The sequence below is a fragment of the Lissotriton vulgaris genome, chromosome 1_1, assembly GCF_964263255.1.
Source record: "Lissotriton vulgaris chromosome 1_1, aLisVul1.2, whole genome shotgun sequence".
Lineage (NCBI taxonomy): Eukaryota > Metazoa > Chordata > Amphibia > Caudata > Salamandridae > Lissotriton > Lissotriton vulgaris.
In genome coordinates, this window is record NC_141685.1 from 457897977 (window position 1) to 457918206 (window position 20230).

Genomic DNA, 20230 nt, shown 5'->3' on the forward strand with positions numbered 1-20230 from the left:
TGCCTCTGCCCACTTGCACGTTTCTTTTCCCTGGCTGCCGATCTTGAAATATTTGTTGTTGTGAAATACTTCTGGCCATATTGTTTGTTGTTGTGCCTGCCAGCCCGCCCCTCCACCACGATCACACCTCCCTGCAGCCCCTCCCTCGCTCCACCCCTCCTCTCTCCATTTATGACTGATGCCCCAACGCGCAGCGTCCACGCCGAAGGTGCGCCAAAGGTAAGCCCGTCTACGCCCGTCCGCGCCAAGCCCGCGCCCAGCGCCAGACCCCCTAGTTCCTGCAATGCCCAGCCCACTCGCATCACCTACGATGCCACCACCCTCCTAGCCCTTAATCCCGGCCGTTCCCCCAACTGCGTCCAGGCCGCTCCTGGACGCACCCATGGACCCTTCTCTTGCAACTCCTGCAAGTTCGACGTCACCAAAACCAACTCCTCATCCACCAACACCAAACAGAGACCCGACACCAACCACCTAAAATGCATCCTGCTCAACACCCGCTCGGTCCACAGACACGCCATCGACCTCTGGAACCTACTAGACACCATCTCTCCGGACGTCACCTTCCTAACAGAAACATGGATGAATGCCTCTTCAGCCCAAGACATCACCATTGCCATCCCGGAAGGATACAAGATCATCTGTAAGGACCGCATCAAGCAAACAGGAGGAGGCATCGCTATCGTCCATAAGAACTCCATCCGCATCTCAACCAGCTCAGACGTCAACCTTACCTGCGCCGAACACCTCCACTTCCAGATCCACACCGACCCCAAGACCACACTCAGAGGCACCCTCCTCTACCAGCCTCCAGGACCCCGTGCACAATTCAGTGACGACATCATTGACTTTATCACCCCACACGCCCTCCCCTCCGAGGACTACATTCTATTGGGAGACCTCAATTTTCACCTGGAAAAGAGCAATGACCGCAGCGCCACCACCCTTCTGGACAATCTCGCCAACCTCGGACTCAAACAACTGGTCACTACCCCCACCCACATTGCAGGTCACACACTCGACCCTATCTTCACCTCCAGCAAACATGTCTCATTCAGTCACACCACAGCTCTTCATTGGACGGACCACAGCTGCGTCCACTTTATCTACAATAAGACCACAATCCACAACCATCCTCAACCCACCCTGCGAAGAAATTGGAACAAAATCACCGTCGACCAGATCTCCTCATCGCTTCTTCTAAACCCCCCCGCCCACTCCCCAAACCCCGACCAAGCAGCCATTAACCTCACTCAATGGCTATCCAACAGCGCCGACATCCTAGCACCGTTGAAAAAACGTCAAATCAAACTAGGCAGCAAAAACGCCTCCTGGTTCAACGATGATCTTAAGAAATCTAAGAAACTCTGTCACTCCCTCGAGAAGGCCTGGAAAAAAGACCCAAACACCAGTACCAGGGAAGCCTTCAAAAACGCCACCCGCATACACCACCAACTAATCCGGTCTGCCAAGAAAGCCGCATTCAAAGACCGACTAGACAACAACGCCCACAACAGCAAGGAACTATTCAACATCGTCAAAGAATTTACCAACCCATCAGCCAACTCCAACGACATCACCCCCTCCCAAGCCCTCTGCGACTCCCTAGCTTCCTTCTTCCACAACAAAATCGCAGACATCCACAACAGCTTCGACAACCGACCCGGAGACCAACCCACCCAACCTTCTGCAGGACCTTCACCTCCCTTGAACATCCTCAACGACTGGGACCCAATCTCCACTGAGGACACCATCCGCCTGATGAACTCCATCCACTCAGGATCCCCAACTGACCCATGCCCTCATCACATCTTCAACAAAGCAGACTCCATTATAGCACTACACCTCCGAGATGTCATCAACTGCCCCCTCAACTCCGCCACCTTCCCGGAAAGCTGGAAACACGCAGAACTCAGCGCCCTTCTGAAAAAAAACACAGCTGACCCCACCGAACTCAAAAACTACCGCCCCATCTCGCTTCTTCCATTCCCGGCCAAAGTCATCGAGAAAGCTGTCAACAACCAACTCGCCGCCTTCCTCGAAACCAACAAATCCCTCGACTCCTCACAGTCCGGATTCCGAGCCAAACACAGCACTGAGACCGCACTCATCGCTGCAACTGACGACATTCGAACTCTACTGGACAACGGAGACACAGTCGCCCTCATCCTCCTCGACCTCTCCGCTGCCTTCGACACAGTCTGCCATAGCACCCTTCTACATCGCCTCAGAAACTTCGGAATCCAAGGAAAAGCACTGGAATGGATCACCTCGTTCCTCACCGGAAGAACCCAGAGAGTCCGCCTCCCACCATTCAAGTCAGAGGCCACTGAAGTCATTTGTGGCGTGCCACAAGGATCTTCTCTCAGCCCCACCCTCTTCAACGTATACATGAGCCCCCTTGCGACCATCGCTCGCCAACCCAACCTCAACATCATCTCCTACGCTGACGGCACTCAACTGATCCTCTCACTCACCAAAGACCATAACACCGCCAAAACCAACTTACACGAAGGAATGAAAGAAGTAGCCGAGTGGATGAAGCACAGCCGTCTGAAACTGAACTCCGACAAAACAGAAGTCCTCATCTTAGGCACCTCCCCCTCCGCCTGGGATGACTCTTGGTGGCCAGAGGCCCTTGGAAAAGCACCCATCCCGACAAACCACGCACGGAACCTGGGCGTCATCCTGGACTCCTCACTCTCGATGACCAGACAAGTCAACGCCGTTTCATCATCTTGCTTCAACATTCTTCGCATGCTCAAAAAAACATTTCGCTGGATCCCCACCGAAACTCGTAAAACGGTCACCCACGCACTGGTCACCAGCCGCCTGGACTACGGAAACACCCTCTACGCCGGTACCACCGCAAAACTCCAGAAAAAACTCCAACGCATCCAGAACGCTTCAGCCAGGCTCATTCTAGACATCCCGCATAAAGAACACATCTCTGGTCACCTGAAAAACCTCCACTGGCTCCCCGTAAATAAGAGGATTACTTTCCGCCTCCTAACCCACGCACACAAAGCACTTTACGAACTTGGACCCGAATGCCTCAACACACGACTGTCCTTCTACACCCCCTCCCGTCAGCTACAATCCTCCAACCAAGCCCTTGCCACTGTACCTCGCATCAACAAAACCACCATGGGAGGCAGATCCTTCTCCTACCTGGCAGCTAAAACTTGGAACTCTCTTCCTACTCACCTTCGCCTTACTCAGAACCACCTAGCATTCAGAAAGCAACTTAAAACTTGGATATTCGACAAGTAATTCCCCACCCCTCCTCAAGCGCCTTGAAACCCTATGGGTATGTAGCGCGCTATATAAATCTTTGACTTTGACTTTGACTTTAAGGCAAAAGACGTTTGGGTATTTAGAGTGGACTAGTTCTTGTTGACTACCTTCTTCACAGTGTTTGTAAGATGATTATAATTTGTTACACAGACCAGTCTATCTGATTGTTGTTTGAAGTGAGTTTTCAATAGGCCATCCCTGTTATTCCTTGATCGTTTTACAGCTTTCTTGATGAGATCTTCCAGGTATGATCTTTGGGACAGATGGCTACTAAGTGAGGTTGAATTTGTCCAGTTCGGCGCACTTTCTCAAATATGTAGGAATTGGCCAACTAGTAGGTTATCTCTCAGTAAATGAGGATGAAAGCTGCTATAGAAAAGAAGGTAGTTCCGTGCCTTAGGTTTCTTATATAGTTCTAAGTAGATGCCTCTGTTTTTGGGGTAGAGTAAAATATCCAAAAAAGGAATGATGTTTTACTGTATTCGCAGGTAAACTTGAGGTTGACATTCTTCATGTTGAGCCATCCAGAGAGAGTTTATAGAGATTCCAAATGCTCCTCCCAGATAACCAAGATGCCATCTATATATCTCTTGCAAGTTTTGAGATTCTCTATATATGAATTATCTGGGGTAGAAATGTATAGATTCAAAATTGAGCATTTACAGATTCGCCATGCTGGGCAAATGGGTATGCTTTGTACAGGATAGATCTACCTCTTTCTCCACTCTGGCTTTGTCTGCCTCAATACAGGTGGATTTCTACCGCCCAGTTCCAACTAATGGGATTCCTATTGTTGGCCAGGGAGAGGCCACCCAGATACGTGTTGCCCCTGTGTATTGGAAAGATTTTTATTTGAGTAAATCTACAAATGTGAGGGCAAGGGGAGTGAGCATTACAAGGCAGGAATGCCTTATGATTTTGTGAGCACACAAACTCATAAACTTAAGTGACTATTAACAAACAGGTCTCTGACCCCATCCTCCATAGATCAGCTATCTACCCCAGTAATATTTTAGGCTTAAATCCCTTCCCAGAGAGCAAAATTAGAGAACACCCGCAAAACTGGTAAGAGTGTAGGTAGGGACAAATTATTGCCCTGTGGATAGAAAAAAATAGATAGCAAATACTTTTACATTCAAGCTGGCGATGTTCTCATATATAAAAGTACATGTGTATATTTTGGCATGAAAAATTGAATTTACAAAAGCTTTCTTGCTTAGGCTTGGAATTCTGCAATTATCACGGGTATCCAGGCATCACTGGAAAACCCTTGTGAGTTTAAAAAAAGTCAGAAAACTGCACACATGTACTGTTGGAACCTGCTGGTGCAATTTCTTTTTTTTTTTATGGATCAGAACCTTGATATTTTTGTTTCATGTCAGAATTAGCCTCTGATTGGCAAGAGGACCTCATGCTGATCTCTCAATCTGACTCATACTCCCTTTGGCAATTCATTTTTACTGCAGTGTTATCACTGAAAAATATCGCCAGTAATCCTCCTGCCACTCAGTGATGATGCTCTCTCAACATCGCACGTCCAATTCAAGTGTGAACCATCGTGTTAATAAAGGATGAGCACTCCCTTCACCTTTACTAATGGGAGCAGGACATGCGATTTAAATCTGCACTGGACAGGACTAACATAAGTCCGCTTATTTCCAAGTCCTGTCCTGATACTGGGGAAGCCTGCAAATGCTTCCATTTGCCTGATTTTGTTTTACACATGAATGACTGTAGGTCCATGCTATTTCTCATTTAACATCTTTGTATGCAATTCAAAGAGTTATTGCATCAACTGCACAAATTCAGTGTACAGCTGTGCAAATACATTCTTAATCTAAAATGAAATTGGATTTTAAAACTCGAAGTGGTCAAGTGCATTAAAATATATTTAAAATAGCTAGTTTCATCACATACCAGGTATGGAGGTAATGTGTTTGTGTAAATTTTCAGAGAGTTCCCCAGAAGAAAGGGGTGGGTTTAAGAAACCATGCTGATCAATACAAATATTAACATTCATAGCGCCTATCAAATAGGGGACTGAAAGTTGAAAGCCACATTTTAATCAATCAATCAGGGGTCTGTGAAACGTGCTACTCACCCGTGAGGGTCTCAAGGTGCTGGAGGGAGGGTGGTGCAAGTCCAGGTCAGGCGAAGATCCAAGTCTTGAGATTCTTCCTGAAGGCGTGCAGGGTAGGGAGATTGTCTGATGTTGACTGGGAGTTCATTCCAGGCTTTGGCTGTGATGTGGTAGAAGGCTTTTCCTCCTGTTCTGGTCCTGCAGGTGTGTGGGTTGTTGGCTAGGGCAAGGTTGGCAGAGCGGAGGTTTATTTGGGTACGTGGAAGGAGATTCAGTCGTTGAGGTATTTGGGTCTGATGTTGTGGAGAGATTTGGAAGCGTTGGTGAGTATCTTGAATGTGACTCTCTTCTCGACCGGGAGCCAGTGGAGGGCTCGCAGGTATTGGGTCAGGTGTTTGTGTTGTGGTGTGCCAAGGACCGGTCTGGCTGCGGTGTTCTGGATGGTCTGGAGTGTGTGTAGCAGGGATTTGTTGATTCCTGCGTGAAGGACATTTCCGTAGTCTAGTCTGCTGGGTATGAGGGCGTGGGTGACGGTCTTTCTGGATTTGTGGAGGATCCACTTGAAAGTCTTGTGGAGGGTGCAGAGGGAGGTGAATTAGGTGGAGGCGACAGCGTTGATCTGACGAGTCATGGTAAGGGAGAAGTCTAGGATGATGCTGAGGTTCCGGCCGTGGTCCGTCGGGTTAGGGGGGTTTCGAGGGCAGAGGGCCAACAGGTGTTGTCCAACGTGGTGGGGAAGGTCCCAGGTTAAGAACCTATAATGATCTCACAAAACAAAGTTTTGATACAATTCTTTGATGGACATATGTCAATAAAAATATGTTATGCAGTAGAAAAATGGCTGAATTTTATAAATAATAAATCTAGCTGTTCTGACATTTAGAACACTCATTGGGTGCGCTTTACCTGCTGGTAATGTTTACTAAGATGAAGCTGGTTTCATTCATCTGTTTCAAAAGGAGATGGAAGCCTAGAGGATGTAGCCGGAGCAAGGAGATAATTGTACTGTTAGACTTAATTTATATAATGCTTCATAACCCTCATAGGGTCACATGCCCTCTAATTTGCATGTATTTCCTGGGTGCCTCGGGGGGCTTGGTTGACTGTCATTGTGAATAGACAACCTTTATAGGAGTTCATTGGTGGGGTGTGTGAGGTTTGGATGCATGCTCCAAACATGGTGTAGACCACAATTTGATACATTCCATTTTATTTAGGAGATACTAGTGCACTTGGTAAGAGAAAGGTTTTAGTCCTCTCCAGAAGTCAAGATGGTTGCAAATTAATTATTTCGTAGCAGGGCGTGACTGGTATATCTTTTCTGATTGAACTGAGAAGGTATTTTCACAGGTGTCCAATGTTATGAAGAATGCAATGGTCACGAGTGGAGTTTACATAGATTGAAGAGCTCCACTTTGTTGGAGATACCTAGTGTGTTTTGAAGACAAATGGTTTTTAATTAAACCTGGTCACGATCATTAAAAACTATAAGTTCAATTTTACTTTATGATCCGTTGGGTAACATGAATGTTATTTTAATCAGTCATTAGCTGCCAGTGCAATTTGGCATGTGTCTGTTTTTTCATTCTGTATAATTGAATCTCATTTCAGATTGCCTTTGATGAATAGCAAGATGCGGCTATGTCAAGACTGAAGGGAATACTAATTTGTTTTCTTCCGGCAGTGGTTTATGAAAGTTTTAGATTGTGCCTTTGCATCTGTAAAGTCAGAGGATATATTTATTAATGGCACAAGGAAATCTAAACATTCCTAGTAAAAGTTGTGGTCCTACCTTCTACAAATACTATATGACCTTCCGCACAGTACTACCAATGATGTGACTATCATCTAGCATGCCCGATTGTGACCATCTTTGATTTGGTATTGACTCGAACAAAATAAGGTAACACAATCTTTTCTCGGGCAATGGGTGAATAATATGAACAAGAAACTCTCAAAGGAATTATTTTATATTTATTTTTGTTTTAACTTTTAGATTGATCATTTAGGATCCAATCAAGTGAATTCAATTGATAAATATAGTGTCTGTAGAAAGACTCTTTTGAGGGCGTAGAAAAAAAATAGGTAAGTATTCTGTGCTACCATATGAAGAAACTATTGTTTTAATAATATAAGTAAGACATGTACATATACATTCTATACAAGACCGGGAAGTCCAAACAAATTAATGAAAGGTCACATTTATACAAAAATCCACTAAATAAGACTTACAAGTATCTGATCTATTTCAATTTAAAAAAGGCATTATCTGGTGAACAATAAAAGTCCTCTTAACAACCAAAATCTTAAGAGCAAAAATACAAAGGATTGTAATACAAATAATTCTACTTTATATGGGCTGATGCATGTAAATTGTAGGAGTGGGTGGAATGTTCCATTCAGCCTGCGGAAGTGGTGACATTTTGGCCAGTTCGTGTTACTCTTTATCGTGGAGTGCTTCCCAAATTCTGCAAACTGACACATGGTGGAATTGTTCACCTGTGAGGCTCAAGACTGTGCGAGCTGGTGAGCACAAGTGAGATTTGGCGTCCCCTAGAGTCATTTTCTAACGTGGATAGTCGCCAGCGTTCATAGTCGGAGAGCTGCCGCTCTAGTAGATTTTCTGCCACTCAAGTAGAAAAAGCAACTCAAATGGACGTGTGCTCTTGCACAAAGCATTGTGCCGTTCATGCTTACTTTGTAGTGCTGACTGGTGCTGATGCAAGCTGCATATTTTTTACCTGTTGGCAGGATTCTGTGTAATCTTGCTGAGTTTTTCTGTAACTCCACGGAATTCATCAGAATGAAACTCTGTGAGTTCTGTACACCCCTAGTAAATTGTTGGTGTTTACATCTCTAAATGGTAGAAATCCAGAAGGCCATCTTCAGAACTATATTTCTTTAGATGGCCCCTCAAAAAGAAATTTAAACAACCCATTATTCAACAGTCCTAAAAAACAGTGCAAAGAAAAAACATGCCCCAACTGTGTGTGTCCCACTGCATCCCACATCATATAAAGTTAGTCAAGTCCAATGCGATGTACTTTGAATCTGTAGATTTGTGAAGTAAGAAAAGTATATGTATAACAAAACTCAAAACTTCCACAGGTACACACATCGGTGTGGGACTTAACAAGAAGTAAAGTAATACCTGATGTCATAGTGTTGAATTTGCGTTGGAATACTGCAGTTAATTCACAAATTAATTGGGTGGGCAGTCCCCAGCTTCAGGAACTGGTCATGGCAACAAACATACCTACAAATAGGCATGAACAAAACAAATAAATACATACTAGGGCGCCCAACTTAATGTAAACATGAGCATAACGGAATTATTGAGGGGTATAGACTCACCCAACAGCAGCAGCATCAAAGTCCACCATCCGTAATTGAGATGGTCGAAAGGAAGCACAAGCAAATGACATCCAGACTATACAGTGAATACCCAAAATTGAATCATGGAAAGTGAAAGGGAACCAAATGTAGAAAGGGCAGCTATCTTGCAACAGTGTTGCAAGTACGTACACCTCTAATTATTAAAAGCCCTGTGAAATGCTGCCAAAATAATATTGTAAAAATCTATAGGGAAACTGAATCTAAAAACGTAATAAAAAACCAAAATACCTTTTGACATAGCAAAAAAAGGAATACCATCCTCGGAATACATCCCAGTGGAGTAGAACAACGATCGAGTGTAAAAATAACTGGTGCCCTCATATTGGAGGGGTGCCATCTTTCCAAATAAGAAAAATTTGGGGGAAGGACAAAAAGAAGAATTATTGAAGAATAAATACCCAGTATGGGAAAAATGACACTGGTTGACTGAGGACTATAGCCGATTTTGGGTAGCCATATATAAATCACACGTGTTGTTGCAACAATGCTGAAGTGAAAATTACAGTACAGCAAGTGAAAACACCTTTACCGAGGCATTAAGTCCTTTTGATGTGTGTGTTTGCTTGCCAAATGCATTTGTTCCGAGTGTCAGAAGGCCATCCATGCCACGTTGCTGTGTAACACATTTGATTACTTTAAGCACACTTCATTTCATTTCATTTCATTTCATTGCATTGATGATTGCATGCTTTGTAATGTTCACCAAGAGGTGAGTTTTCCACGTTGCATTTGATCCTTTATTGATGTTGTAGTATTCTGTGTCGTTTTTCCAATGTGGTGAGACTCACAAGGGCATTTTATTCAACACACTACATTTCTGGTTGCAAAAATGGTCATGTGTCTGAGTTCACAACTCCTGCCATTAATAATACATGATTTAGTATTTGAAGTCATGTTGCAGACAATACAATTACCAGATCTGTAATGACCAATCACAGTTGTAAACCCCACATTGTGATGATAGTTGTTTATGTGGCTTCTTTGTAGACTTTAACAAGAAAAGCCAAAGAGTGATTTGTGAATTTGAAACATTTCACCCTATATTAGGTGCCCAGTTTTTAAGGATCATTCTTTTGATTTGTTGGGATTCAGTCATAAATGTAGTGACGCAATGAGATCTAATATGTTTCTTTTTTTTTTTTTTACTACTAATAGACATTCTTGACTGTAATAAAAAGTTCTTTTAAGAGACAATTTTATTAATTTGTTTGTACACCCTATTGCAACTAGTTTGTTTTTTAAAATGTTAGCCTCTCTGAAATGATCCTCTCTTTTCCTGCATGTGCTACGTAATCTTAAATATTGGCCGAATGGGAAGTTTTCATGTAAATGGTGAGGATAGTGGCTGTCATATTTCAACCCTGTGTTAAGAGTTGAAGGTTTTGTATACAGTCTTGTATCTAGACAGACAAATTTCTCATAGATATTGAGGTCAAGATAATTAATCATGGAATTAGAAAATAAAGTGCACATTTCAAACTAGTGTTTTGTGTGTTGAGCCATGTATGGAAATTATCAAAGGCTAATGCAGGTCATTACCAGATTAATAGCACATCATCAACATGGTATAACCATTTCCATACATTTTGCCTGTATGGATTGCTAGTGTAATAAATAAAATTGTCTTCATAATCTGCTACATAGAGTCTAGCTATGTCTGGAGCAAAAACTGGTTCCATAGCTACACTCTTTACTTGTTCAAAGAAGGAACCTTTATATATATACAGTAATTCCTCCTTATTGCTATGCCAGCACAAGTTAAAATTAAGTTGGCACCTGATTTGGTCTGATGCATGTGTTCAGATTTTTTTTAATGATGGGTATAGCTTTTCTTTGTGGAATATTCAACCAACCACCAAATTTTCTTTATTTGATTTCCGATAGTAAACATAAAATCCCAGTACTAACAATTAAACCAGTTAAAATCTTCAGTGAATACACGAGCTATCCAGAAATTACAAATTCGTACATAAGCATAAAACACCCCTGAAAAAAATCCAGATGAATAGTAGCATACAAAACAATTATCTAAAGATTACAAATACAGTACTAAGTGTCCAGCTTATTTAAAATGTAAAGGCAAAAAATAGAGAGACATCTAATAATAAGGGAGAAATGGTTGTGAATGAACAGAGTGGGGGCTCATCCTAATAAAAACCAACAAACAAAATCCTCCATTTTAGGGTCTACTATGTTGGTAAAAAATGATGGTGCCACCTAAAACCATTAATCTAATCATCATCATCATAAAGATCTTTATACAATTTGTGTATACAATGTTGGAGAGCACATTATTAAGAGAAGGTATTATTAAAATAACACTATCACAGAATTAGTAATATTATCATAAATTAGCAAAATACACGCCTGCCAGAAACTAGGGTAAAAAGTAGCAGACATTATGCGAGTCTAAAAATTACAGCTACAATAAGACTGGTCTCACTTCACTAAAATTCAAAGGCACACAGAGAGGGCAAACATACTTTTGTCTTAAGGCTGACCAGTTAACACAAATAAAAACGTTTAACGTCTAGTAATATCACATGTGCAAAAAGGGCGATCTGATGGTTTATGCCACCCCATCAACAAGTGCAGAAACAGGTTTAATCGAATGTACGTTAACAGTCTTCTGTGCTGGACAGACATATCCAGAGTTAAATACATTTCATTTTATTTGTGTATTTTACCATCATAAAGTGCTTGTAACTGGCTTTATGTTGGGGCGCTTGCAGCCTTGCCTCTCTTGTGGTTAGCCTAAAGGTCTCTTTGACCCAAGTTATGTCTGATTTACAGATCAACTCTGGGGTGCTGAACAGCTGAGCTTTGCCCAGCGCCCCTAGAATTGTTTTGACATAGCTCAGCCATGGTATTCTGTGGCTCAGATTCATATTCATTCATTCGTTTACTATCTTTCTATTAAATTCTAGCTCCCTCTTAAGCTTTATAGAGAACCAAAGAAGTATTGGGCAGAGTTCAATAGAATCAGAAATAAAATCTGCTCCCATCTCTTCATGCACGATTTCCTCTGGGACACTGGGGAATTCGTAATAACCTCCAAAAATATGTATTTTCAGCAGTTTGCGTTGGGCAACATATTTCTGCACCAAATGCCACAGTCAGTATGCACTTTGCGCTATAGAGATATTGTGGAATGTTAGCATGCAAGTTTTCAAAGTTTATGGTAACAAATAGGTCAATCTATTGTCAATTAGACAACCTTGTACTTCATTGATAAGAACCAAACTGTCTTTAATGAATGAAAGTCTCTTAAGAACACTTGGTTGCATAACAAAATCAATACATACTGTTAAGGGTTTAAAGATTGGGTCACATCTAGCCATAACGGGTCTATCCGGAGGTTTGGTACTCTTATGAATTTTAGGCAGAGTGTAAAATGCTGGGATGCAAAAGTTAGGTTTGTTAAGATATGTAAACTCATTGGCCCTTAACATCCTTAATTGAGCCCACTGTTTATCAAATCATGTATGGATTTGCATATATCATTTGTGGGGTCTGTAGATGATTTTCTTTACAGCTCTGAATTCTGAAGCTGGTTTAGAATTTTCTGATCATAGTCTTTAAAGTTTTGGTTTACTATCCCTTCACCCTTATCTGCTGGCTTTATGACAATGTTTTCAAGTCTTCAGGGTTACTGTTCCACTAAAGGGTTGCTGCCAGGTTGAGAGTTGACTCCGTTATACCGTTTCTTTAGGATGACTTCCCTTTAGGGATGCCACCCACATATCAATTTTGAATCTCATGGAGGCGTCAAAAAGGGCAAAATTCAGCTCAGAAAGAGGAGAGGTATGAGGGCTGCCTTTGCATCTCCAGTAGGAAGCAATGAGAGCAATCACTGACCTTGATGGTAGAGGGAAGCAGAACTGCAGAGGGGGTGTTGATGGCATGTCGGCTCCAACGTTTTTTCCTTTTTAGGAATTTTCTAGGTCCCTTGGATCATGATTTTGCCTGTCTAGACCCGAACCCTTACCTCATTTATAAGTACTGTGATGAGAGATATTAGGACAAGAAATAAACCCATAACTGAACTTATCAACATATTGTAATATTGATACATAACTGAATTATTTTTTACTATACCATGAAATCAGTAAGATACATTTCTAGAATCCTGTGTGATAACAATTCAGTAGCCCCCATTGTAATCTTATTATGCAATGCTGACTGGATACTGCACCCTAATATCATTAACATCTTCATGACGCAACTCAGTAGATTAGGTGAATACATTCTTAATACCTAAATCATAACACTAGTGGAATGACTGATATTACAAATAAAGTTCCCTCTATATTTATTTCAGTTTTGGCACACATCGAGACAGAATGCCATTCTGTATTGGTTTCCTCACAGTCCAATGCATCTGAATTTGTTAAATCCAAAATCTAGAGGCCAAAGTGTGTGGGATCTATGGGGAACAACTTGCCATGCTTTTTTAATTTTACAAAAACAGTTCATATACTTTTGTTAACAAAGAGCCATCCCTGAACCATTAATGCTACCCCAGGTGTGCGTTCCGCTGAAATGGACTGCCAAAGATCGCCAATATTGAGAAGGAGAGGGGGGGACAGAGAGCTAAAGAAGGGTGTCATGGGGCCTGCTACCTGAAAGAAATGTATTTATTTTATTTATTTTTATTTAATGCTGTTAGAACCGGGGTCTCTAGTTAGCAGGGGTATCCACCTTAGTCCAAGTAGGGACCACCGCTTCCGACCTGGTAGCTTGGCGCAGAGCAGCAAAGGCGTAACCTCAGAGGCAATGTGTAAAGTATTTGTGCAACACACAACGGCGATGACACAGTAAAAACACTCACAAAAGGAACACCACATCAGTTTTGTATAAGAATTTCTATATCTAAAAGATATGCGAGAACCAAAAGCAGGCAAATCCATCTCCAGGCATGATCAATAATAAAAAGGATTCCAGTTTCCAAGCAAGATCAATAATCAATAAGAATGAATCCAGTTCCCAGGCCTGATCAAATCACCAAAAGCTCAGGTGTGCCAAGGGCTCCTGCTGGTAATGTCTTTCTCACAGTGTCCTTGGATGGCAAAAGTTCACTTGAGGTAGGTTCTTATGGTCAAAATTCACTGGGGGAAGGTTCTTAGGCCAAAGTTCCCTTGTAGCGTAATAAGTGTGCCTCTCATAGAAATAATGCTTTCAGCGTAGGAAGTGCGGCTGCCCAGGCGCTGCTGGTAATGCTAAAAAATGCCCCAGTGTCAATTACCAAGGAATTATGCCGCTGTAGGCCGGTCAGTGAAGGACAGTTCCCAGCCAAGCACAAAGCTCACACTCCAGGTACCCGGCCAACCCGCACCCCGCCCCCTCGCAGCAGCCTGGTTGCACTGAGGCGTTACCTGGGGTGGTGGTTGCGGGCGCGGGTGCGAGGCTCCTCTCCCCCTGGGGCCTCGGGCTCAGCAGCGCTGCACGGGTGGGGGTCACGGCCACACAGTTTTCCTTTAGCCCAGCGCTTAACAGTGCCTCCAAGTCCGGGGCAACGACATAGCCTCCTGCCACACAGCGCTTCGCTTCTCAGCGCTACACAGCGCATTCCGGTCCCAGTGGCGGTGACCTCAGGGCCAGTTTCAGTCTGCTTGCGCCACAGAGCGCTCGGGAGGATCAGGGGGCAAGCAGTGCTGAGGGCAGGCACAGCGTTGCAGGGCAAATCTTGAGAGTAGTGTTGCTGTTCCAAAGGGCAGTCTTTAAAACGCTGTGGTCCAAGGACAGATAGTTTCCTTTAGCTTAAAAAGGGTGCAGTCCCAAAAATGCAATCTTTAAAAGGTTGAAGACTCTTTAAAATGTGGTGCAAAGAAAAGTAGTTCTTTTGGGATGTTGTGGAGACACTCTGGTTGTGATGTTGCAGTCTCCCATGCAGGGCAGGATCAGCAGACAGTAGGGCAGCTCAGCAGGTTGTGGGGCAGCAGTTCCTTGGAGCAGTCAGCCTCCTTCCCAGTGGCAATCCTCTTGCGCAGCAGTCCTCACTCCAGCAGGGATTCTTCCAGGTCCAGCAGTGTAACAAAGAAGTGAGCCAGGACCCTCCCTTATATATTCTACAGTCCAGGGGCTAGAAAGTGGTGGAAGTGTCTGGAAGGGTCTGGGGGCAGGGGCTTCTGGAAGAGTCCAGGGAGTTCTGGTATGTTTCCTGCCTTCCCTGACCTAGCTGTCACAGTGACGAGAGACAGGCTGTTAAGGCTACAGTGGGCAGCCCATCACAGCTCATCCCAGGGAAGAAGGTGTGAATCACCACTCCCACCTCCCAACCCAGGCAGGCTATCAGTATGCAGAGGGGAGGGGGGAGTCTGCAGAGCCTAATCTAAGTGTAGGCAGGAAAAGGTCCACTTTGTAAAAGTGGGATCCCTAGCGTAGTAATGCCCAAACCCTATATATCATTGGAAAGGGTCCCCCGCCCCGAGTCCAACAAGACCAAACATGACCGACTTATTAGGTCCCTGTCAGAAGTTATCCCATAAGGGGAGGTTCCCAATATTAGCCTATGGAGGATTAGCCTTACTGCAGTAGCAGTGGCTTGTGGCAGATATGCCAGCCTCACAAGGTTTTAGGGGAGAGCACCCGCACCTCAGCACTGTTTAGCAGTGGTGAGGCGCCCAGAGTCCTAAGTCCAACAAGATGTAAGGTAAAAATGGGAGGCAAAAAGGGCAAAAATGCAGGGGAGACCACCCTAAGGCTGACAGGTCTAACAAATGCGATTTTATATAGCGCAAACATTACCAAAAGGTGTCGGAGCGCTTTACAAAAGAACCAGTTGCGATACATAAGGACTTTCGAATACATGAGTTACATAAGAGATACAAACAGAGAAAAAATTGCAAATGTTCAAGGCTTAAAGTCACTCAAAGGAGAGATATGAACAGGAAAAAAATTCACAAGTTGTAAAGTCACTCAAGGAGAGATACAAACAGATACACACTCTAAAATCACAAAGGAATGGTAGTAAGTACCAAGGCCTACTACATATACTAGTGGTTAGAGTTCTATATATACAAATACTAAATTCACACAGGATTACAAAAGAGCAATTGGCTACTCACTATAAGCTTTAATTGATGGAGTCACTGGAAGCTATATGGTAACAAATATGTATTATTTTTGAAAGGTAATGTAAGAATGTGTTACCAGCAGACTTTAGGAGTGTGTCCTTTTAATGGACACTCATAAAAAATGTTTGGCCTAGGTACAGTCTGATTGGCTATTACTAAACTATATATTTTTAAAGCATTTGTTTTTTTATCTTAAACTCTTAAGTGCCATATTAAGAGGTATGTGGATGGGATATTCTGTCACAAACATGGCTGATGGCTTGTCCACATCCACTGTATTACAAGTGCATTACAGCTTATGGCATTTATAATACAGTCGGCCGGATATCCTTGATGCTCTGATGGAGTAACCCATCCGCCAATCTCTAAATAACGCCCTATACCTTTTGGCACATTTTGCGGTAGCATATATGTATTGTGTATAATACAATCTTAAAGTAATGACTCACATATTCAAAGTGTTTTCTGTCACAGGCTGGGCCCCCCTAAAACTAGGATTCAATTCTGTGGCTCTCTGGTTACACACACCCACATGAGCAATGATCACATTAACGAACTGAGATTTCGTAACGTAAAATAATGTAATTCCCATGTATTACAGTTGCATACATTTTTCATTTAGAGTGTGTGCATTATTTTGAATGGTAGTTACCTGAAGGTGGCACAGTACTAATGTATTTAGAAAATATGTTGTTCTTTTTAGCTTTAGCTTTGACCCCCCTTCCCAATCCACACAGTTCCCTTTATTTCTCTATACACTATAACTGGTGCTTAAACCTTTTCTTATTATTTGTAATGTTGCTGGCCGGCTGAAATGTAGCCGAGTCTCAGTGCAGGACAATTAAAGACTGTCTTTGTCGGCTAGAAATGTTTGCATGCTGGTGCAGTCTCACAATATTTTCAGCTATATGTCAGAAGCGGGTGCCTTGCAAGGGAGGACGGAGACTGATTTAAACTCGTAACAATGCAGGGTAAAAAGACGGTACCCTACATCATCAGTGTGTTGTAAATGGGAAGTAAAAAGGCAGGCGAGACAAAGACACCTATGGCTTCCGGGGAGAGGGGCGGAGCCACGAGATGGGTGGGAGAGCTCCCCTGGCAGGAACTGGAAGCATCCCCCTTCCTGCAGCCCACCCTCCTGGCGCCTGAGCGCGGTGCCCTAGAGCAATGGAAGCGCCGCGGTGTCCCTGCCAGGCAGCCTAGAGAGCAGCGCCCGCCGCCGCCGCCCGCTCGCAGGCCTCCCCTGTGACCGGAGCCCCCTCTCCGGTCACCCGCCTGCCCCATGAGCCTCCTTGGTGGCTACCGCAAAAAGAATAACAATGACGGCTATGAATCTTTGCAGCTGGTGGACGGTGACTCGGGCGGCAAGGAGCAGAGGCCGGGAGGCGGCTTCCGGCAGGCAGTGAGCGGGACTGCGGGGGCGGCTCCACCCGGAGCAGCAGCGGCGGCGGCGGTGGCGGCGGCGAGGAGCCCGGCCAGGCAGCTGCAGCAGCAGACGGAGGAGACCAGCAGCATCATCAGCACCATGGACAGCTCAGGTCAGTCTGACTCCTTCCTCCATCCGTGCACCTGAGGCCCATATAGAGCAGAGAGGGACGCGCTTCCTGAGCGAGGCCCTGGAGAGCAGACGAGGGTCTACCCCCCTCCAGCCCTGCAGAGCAGCGCCCAGGCTCAGAGGGCATTTCTGAGCAGCAAGGGGCATACTAAAATGGCTACAGAGCGGACAGGCTCTTTTAAAGTGGATAACGTGCCTTTCTGTTTTTCAAACCTGGTTTGCATCTGTTGTTAAGGGTATTTTGATACACGCTAACCTGTGAAAATGTACTGTAATTGCATGAATAGCTTACTACCCCTGTTGAGGCGTTGAATGTGAACATTTCAATCCATGTTGAAACATCTCTTTGAACCCAGTGAATGAAATTACGTGCTCTGTGTTCAAATCACTGCAGGCTAAGTGTCAAATGTTCAGGAATGAGGAGCCGCTGTCGTAGAAAGCAGTGCACATTGCAACCCTCGTCGCAGCCTCGGGAAATTGCTGACAGTCACACATTGTTCTGCCAATAAACGTGACCCTTTTATCTCCTCTGTCCAGCAAAAACACATTCCTTTCTGCTGCACATTAAATGACGGTGTCCAGCGTGGAGCTCGCGATGCTCATTCGCTTCTTAGGAAATGCCTCTGCGGTTATCTGTTTGGAATGGCCGCCTCAATTTCTTATCTGTGTTACTCAAATATTGATACAGACGAGAACATTCAGTTAGAAACAGTTTCTGGGTTGTAGAAAACCTCTACAAAACAAATCCTACAGGCTGAGGGTAGCTTCTGGCTTCACAGCGAAAAGGTTAAAGAAAAATGTATGTATTCTGCCTTGCGAGCAGTATGACTTTGTTACACCCTCTTCCCCAAATTACTTCCGGGGTCATGTTGCCAACTGCTGGTATATGGCAGATTATTGGTAACGTCATAGGCCTTAAAAAAACATACATGCCTCTAACAACTAATGAGTGCTACTGTATATTCAATGTGTAATTAAAGTAACGTGGACTATATCATTTTAATAGGTGAACTAATGGGCAGTAAAAGATGCTTTTGGAATGCAGCAGTCGGGCATGATCTACTTCTCTTTTAAGGGTGATATATTTAGCAATGTGTACCTCATTATGAGTCCTGCTGAGATAGGCTGGTAACCTGAGTATGAGGGAGGGATAACTTCCGCCATCATGCAAAAAGTGACAGTTGTCCCACCCCGGATCCCTTTTACTAACTGCCTCCCCAGAGCTACCCTTACAGGGGAAGTTGTAACTCCGAGGTGGGGGGAGAGGGGGGTATTACATGTGTGACCTTGAGGGTGGCCTGATAAATAAGGAATTACCAGAGATCAATAATTTCGGGCCTTATTCCTCTGGATATCCCTCATACCCCACGCTCCTGTTACTGCCGCAGACTCAACCTACTGTTAGCAGGTGGAGTCTGTGGGTGAAAGGCAGTAGAGCCAGAGTTATATGATCATTGCATTCCAATGGGTCTAGTAACTGCTTTTACCAGCCCTATTGGAATTACAGGGCCACTCTTCGTGAGGACCCCTCTGTCATTGCTTATAGAGCAAATATCAGAACAGTTATGTCGTTTTCCATCCAGTTGCAGCACAATGGATGAACTGTTTTGTAGAGGTGGGAGAGTTTTTTTTCTCCTACACTTTTGTGGAATTGTTGCAAAAACTGCAGATTTGAAGGACAGTACGTGGGGTGACTGCCAGCTTGAATATGGGGATTTTCAAAATGCTTTTCAAGACGATATCCACATTTCCAGCATCTATTTACAAGTGAAAATGAGCTTTTGAAACATTTCCTCCCTAGGAACCACTATCTATTCACGTGGTAAATGTTCCTAGCTCAGCGCATGCAGTACACTTCCGGGTTCACAGGTCACATGAAGCGCGTAAAGATACGCGTAGACTCGCGCCCAAGCACAAATCCTCTTACTAATAACATTCGCATCTTTACCCCAGTACCACGGTTTATACTTTATTAAATTAACGTGTAGAACAGGAAATGGAGGCTCGACCTGGAAAGGCATCCATCTAATAATGGTTTCGAAATCGGGTAATAAGTAGGCCTAACAGGAAATGAGCCCACATGTCCTTGATTGGAACTGGGCATTGTTGCCAGTGCCATCTGTTTGGACACTGTGTATGTTGTGAATTTGTGTTGTGTAAAATTGGTAATCCAATGCTGTCTGATTTCAGAACAGCACCCGCGGTTCGACTTGGAGCCTGTACACATTTACGAATGCTGGTGTGGCCACTCCACGGATAAGGCAAGCCGCCAGGCTCCTGGAGCCAGGATGTGATTTGGGAGTCTGCAGGGCCCACTAATGAATGGTCATTGTCATAGCAAAAGGAGTACAGGGGCCAGGCAGTGACCCTTGTTGTAGATTACTTGGTCACAAGGACATCTGTGCCGCGTGCAGTTGAAGTGGCCACCGGAAAAATTATTTTGCAGCATTCAAGGGATGGAAAATCTGTCTATAAAAAATCTGTACTTTCGTCCACCCTGAAAAGTCCCACCTTGTCTTCTGCACGATAATATGAACTGGAAAAAATAGCATGTCCAATGCCAGCTGTTAAAGATGAAATGATCTTCCTTGCGTGTTTATTTCCAGATATAATATCACGCTTAAAGCTGAATGAGGATCTCGCAGGATCCCTCATCGGGAAGGGAAGAGAGACTTTTCAATATAGGGCTAATGGGCTACACTCTCCCTTGTCAAACTCACACTGCACAAAAAAGTATCCTATACCAAACTTATCTGCTATGAGGAAACTCTTCAGCCTCTATTCAAGTACCCTGCTGGCAAAGAAAAAAAGAAATTATTATTTATT

At 43.9% G+C, this 20230-nt stretch overlaps 1 protein-coding gene across 7 annotated transcripts in view; it reads left to right on the top strand.

The window, feature by feature from the left end:
- Positions 1–20230, top strand: part of DNAJC6 (DnaJ heat shock protein family (Hsp40) member C6) — a 352982-nt gene that overhangs the window by 52800 nt on the left and 279952 nt on the right. For 4 of the 7 annotated variants that reach the window (XM_086953698.1, XM_086953685.1, XM_086953721.1 and 1 more), the window contains exon 1: positions 16984–17387. The exons of 2 other annotated variants lie outside the window; for them this stretch is intronic. In XM_086953698.1, the coding sequence (XP_086809824.1) occupies positions 17132–17387 (256 nt within the window). In that variant the 5' untranslated portion in view covers positions 16984–17131. Of the gene's footprint in view, positions 1–16923; positions 17388–20230 lie in introns of those variants that run through there. One more of the 7 variants, XM_086953678.1, reaches the window with a different exon arrangement.